Genomic DNA, 4594 nt, shown 5'->3' on the forward strand with positions numbered 1-4594 from the left:
AGCATGAGCTGTGGAGCAGGGGCAGCTCAGCAGAACTACCATCAGAAGGAGCACAGCCATCCAGAGAAATGCTCCAGGTCATGGAGTGGTGGGGTGGGGTATCGCTCCCCTGCCTCCCTCCTTTCTTCCATGGTGCCTGCTGTGGGTTGACTCCACTCTTCTATCTCCTGACAGCACCCATGTGGGATGTGAGAGGTGATATTATCCTGACTGTGGCCTGAGGAGGCAACGTTTAAACTGACCTGGACCCACAACATATGCCCTCCCCAACCCCAAGAAACTCTAGCAGGTGGAGTGTCCTAGGCAGGAGCCGAGCAATGCAGGGTGGGCCTCCAGGGCAGGCGAGAGGCTGGTTCTAAGGGACAGTACCACGTGTCTCTGTGGTGATGAAGCTAAGTCCCTTTCTTATCTGTAGGAGGTAAGACAGCCAAAGTTCCCTCAGAGAGCTCTCCAGGACCCCAGCCATGGCACTGGGAGGGCACAAGTGGCAGAGGGAGCATCACAAAGCCATGGCCTTCCCTCCCTGGCTCCCCACCCTGCCCCCACTCTGACAAGGCTCCTCCCACTTGTCTGTGAGTGAGCACGTCTGGGTAGTGAGAACATTGAATGCCATCACATCTTTTCTTCTCTGAGTGGCACTTAATTGCCATTCATCAGATACCAACAATAGCAACAGTCCACTTTCCCGGATGCGGGATTGGCTGCAATGGGTGGGGGAGGGGTGGGGTCTGTGCCAAGTGCTCACAAGCCATTGGCTGGGGCTATAAAAAACGTTGTGAAGGAAGCCAGCACAGCCACCAGACACCTCAGGTGACCTGCTGAGGCTGTGAGCAATAGCCCTGGAGATGAAGGCCCTGCTCCTGACAGCCGTGCTCACCCTGGTCGCTGCCCTGTCCTTGGCCCTGGAACATCAGGACGTGAGCTGGGCTAGGCCTGTGGGAGGGTGAAGGAGCGAGGCTGGGGAGGTGGCCAGGGGCCCTGTTCTAGGAGATGTCCTTTAAGGCCGGCTCTGACCCTGCTCTCGCGGCCTAGAGTGTTCAGAGAATGGGGCCCTGTTGTCCTGGGGCAGACTCAGCCCCCCAAGAGGCAGGCTCAGCTCAAGATCCTGTTGCGCTGTCTCCTGAAGCCCAAGGGAGGGCTCATCCAGTGCCAAGCCTGGTCCATCGGGGCCAACACCCTCTGTCAATGGAGCCTGGGAGGCTGAGGGCTGGGCTGGCTGTACCTGAGAGTGGGGTGCGGGGTTTGGGGTGCAGGGTGAAGATGTGCCCAGCCTGACTTTGGGGCTGCAGCTGGGATGCTGGGTTGGGGGACAGCTGGGCTGGTCCATGGGGAGCTCACGGCCTGGGCTGCTCCAGATCTCAGGGACTTGGTACGTGAAGGCCGTGGTGACTGACAATGACCTGCAGAAGGACAACAGGCTCAGGAAGGTATTCCCTGTGAAGGTGACAACCCTGGAAAATGGGGACATGGAAGTCACAGTCACCTTCATGTGAGTGTTGTCTCTGAGCCCCCTGAGGCTGTTTTCTCTCCCCCTCCCCAGCCCTGCATGGGGCCCCTTGTTTAATTTGTGGTGAAAATCCCCGACTGAGCACCCTTGAGCTCTGCGGGGGGTGGGGGCAGTGGTCTGGGTGACAACCAGGTTAGCTGACGATGGCTCATGGGTGTCCTAGGGGCAGTGGTCTGGGTGACATACTAGGTTAGCTGAGGACGGCTCAGGGGTGTCCTGGGGGCAGTGGTCTGGGTGATGCACCAGGTTAGCTGACGATGGCTCAGGGGTATCCTAGGGGCAGTGGTCTGGGTGACACACCAGGTTAGCTGAGGACGGCTCAGGGGTGTCCTGGGGGCAGTGGTCTGGGTGACGCACCAGGTTAGCTGACGACGGTTCGGGGTGTCCTGGGAGCAGCCGCCAAGTGCCTCCTGTTTTCCAGGAAGGAAGATAAATGCCACCAGAAAATAATTATGATGCAGAAAACGGATGAGCCTGGCAAATACACAGCTGGTGAGTCCAGCCCGGCTGCACCAGCCCCACTGCAGCAGGGCATGCCTGGGCAGCCTTTCTCCTAGGAGGCCCTGCCCTGCCACCTCCCAGGAAGGGCCAACCTCTCCCTTCCCGGAGGCCTTCTGACAGGATCATGCCTTCCCTCTGGGTGGTCTCAGCTGTTGACCCATGGGGGAGACCGAGGGTTAGAAGAGGGAGTGGGGCAGGGCAGCTGCTCGGAGCTTCTGATGTTCTCTGGTCTCTTGTGGCCCCAGTGTCGGGGGAGCGGGGAGCTCTGGCAGAGTGTCCCATAACATGGTCAGCAGCAGCCCCTGTAGGAAAGACCACAGATCCATTTTCTCTGCCGCCCACAGATGAGGGCAGGAAGTTACTGCAAGTGCAGAAGCTGCTGGGGACAGACGACTTCGTGTTTTACTGTGAAGACCGGCACCATGGGAGGCTGCATCGCATGGCAAAGATCATGGGTGAGGGCCCTTGGAGACCCATGTCTCCTACCCACGTTTCTACTTGCAGAAGCCAATGGAACAGGCATCAGCCACATTGCCACCAGGGATGGGAATCTGCTGGCCTCTGAGTGCCAGGCAGTGTGCTGTCAGTGGAGGTGGTATCCTGAGAGAGGCCTTCCTGGGGCAGGCACCCCTCCATGTTGGGAGGGTAGCCCAAGGCCTCACGAAGTCCTTCCAGGTCAAGGTGTGACCCTGCAGGGTGGCTTCTGGAGCCACCCAGGTTTCTTGGGGTCACTCAGTGGCTCAGGAGTGCCCCTATCCAGAGAACTGTCAGCTGGGCAGCAGCTGTGTTCTCATGCCCGGCCCACCCCAGGGCTCTGTGTTCACTGGGCATCCACTCTGTGGTCTCCTGCAGTGCCGTGTAATAAATCCCCCTTCACCTGCCCACCTCCCCTCAGGTAGGAGTAATGTCACGGCGGACCCCCAGGCCCTGGAAGAGTTCAAGAAATTCGTGCAGCGCAAGGGGCTCCTGGAGGAGGCCATCTTCATGCCCACGCAGATGGGTATGTGGTTGGCTCTGCCCAAGTCCCCTGTGTATCCTGAGTCCCCTCATGGGACACCAAGGCCCTGCTTTGGGTCTTGGGTACTGCTGAGTGTGGGCTGGGGCTATGATGGGGCTTGAGCCCTTTCCATGGTGTCTCCTCACCCTGAGTCTTTCTTGGCCACTACAGAAAGCTGTGTTCCTGCTCAAGGCTAGGGTAAGTGACACCTGAAGCAACAAGAGCCTTGGTGTGTGAAGGGCGTCACAGTGCCCCCGGGAACCACGAATTGCAGATAGGAGGGACGCTGCCTTCTCTGGTCTGAGATCCTGCCCGCCCAGTGTCATTCTCAGGATGCTGAGGGACTCCTTTCTTTTCTGTAACTGATGCCTGGGTTTGATGCTTGTGTGACGCTTGTGTAACTCGAAACAACAGGCAGGGACTGCCCCCTCCCTGCCCCCCATGCCTCAGACACTGGTGGAAGCCAACAGGCCACCCTCAGTCTGTCAGGCGTGATGTTCCTTTTTTTTTTTTTTTTTTGGCCGGGGCTGGGTTTGAACCCGCCACCTCTGGCATATGGGACCGGCGCCCTACTCCTTGAGCCACAGGCGCCGCCCAGGCGTGATGTTCCTTTCAGCCCTTCCTCAGGCTTTCGGGGGGCTTCCCACCTACCCGGCACATGTGCTCCCGGTGGCTCACTGCTCCTTAGAGGGGCCCACAAGCCCCTCTGCCTCAAGTAGGACACATCAGCATTGGACCCTCTACGAGCACAGCCGCACACCCCTCCAGGTCCCACTATGGCCCCATTCTCTCCGTCACACCTTCCTCATGTGGACAGAGCTTTGCCTGTGGGGAGATAGCAGAAAGGACTCCTCAGGCCAGCTCTGTAGTGTCCAAGGACCAGCCACTGGCCCCCCAGTACTCCCCTGCCCCTTATATGCCCACACCGTGCAACTCCCTGTCCCCAGGGGGCCCCCACACTACAGGCCCTTGCCCTCCCATAGGCCCCTCATAGGCCCCCATCTGTAGCCTCCCACCCCAATAAAAATAGGCCATTACCCTGGAGTCCCCTGGCCCCCATGGGCCCACACCCTGTAAACCCTCTGCCCCAATGTGCCCCCATACTGAGTCCACTCTTCCCTGCATGTATTCTCACCCTGCCATCCCAAGAACCCCCCCATGGACCCCCACCCTGCAGCGCCTATCCCCATCCTATCCTTACTTGCCCCTCTTTTTTTCCAGGGAAGGGGACACCTCAGCTCCCCAGCACACAGGGCAGCACCACTCAGCTCCTCTGTCCTGTGCAGGGATGTGAGAGGAGGTCCTGAGGCCCAGCCACATGCACCTCCTGCACCTCCACTGCCCCTCTGCCCCTTCTCCTGCTTCTGCATAAAGAGCTTCAGCAGTCCACATGACTCTGCCTGTCTGTGGGGCCCTGGGGGTGGGCTGTTCTGGTTGTTCCCTCGGGGGTCTGCTGGGATGGGGGTGGGGAGCACCAGGGTTCCAGCCTTGTCCTGGTTCTCCACAGAGGGTGCTGCAGGCCCAGGGCACGAGGGGCTGGGCAGAGAGGGTGGGTGCAGGGGCTCTGGCCAAGGGTCCTCAGAGCAAGC

General features: G+C 59.6%; 1 protein-coding gene across 1 annotated transcript; it reads left to right on the forward strand.

Moving 5' to 3' along the window:
- The first annotated feature begins 761 nt into the window (after window positions 1-761).
- Window positions 762-4392, forward strand: OBP2A (odorant binding protein 2A). Its single transcript, XM_053567252.1, has 7 exons — window positions 762-917; window positions 1356-1489; window positions 1929-1999; window positions 2353-2463; window positions 2904-3008; window positions 3177-3203; window positions 4227-4392. The coding sequence occupies exons 1-6, from the start codon at window positions 846-848 to the stop codon at window positions 3200-3202; spliced, it is 519 nt and encodes a 172-aa protein (XP_053423227.1). The 5' UTR covers window positions 762-845; the 3' UTR covers window position 3203; window positions 4227-4392.
- Window positions 4393-4594: the final 202 nt, after the last annotated feature.

Source organism: Nycticebus coucang, chromosome 2 (assembly GCF_027406575.1).
Source record: "Nycticebus coucang isolate mNycCou1 chromosome 2, mNycCou1.pri, whole genome shotgun sequence".
Classification (NCBI taxonomy): Eukaryota; Metazoa; Chordata; class Mammalia; order Primates; family Lorisidae; genus Nycticebus; species Nycticebus coucang.

Bases quoted from the DNA above. Each gene is read 5' to 3' on its own strand.
- OBP2A (XM_053567252.1), top strand. From the start codon at position 846: ATGAAGGCCCTGCTCCTGACAGCCGTGCTCACCCTGGTCGCTGCCCTG. The intron at 918-1,355 runs GTGAGCTGGGCT...GGGCTGCTCCAG, and splicing joins TGGCCCTGGAACATCAGGAC to ATCTCAGGGACTTGGTACGT. The intron at 2,000-2,352 runs GTGAGTCCAGCC...TGCCGCCCACAG, and splicing joins GCCTGGCAAATACACAGCTG to ATGAGGGCAGGAAGTTACTG.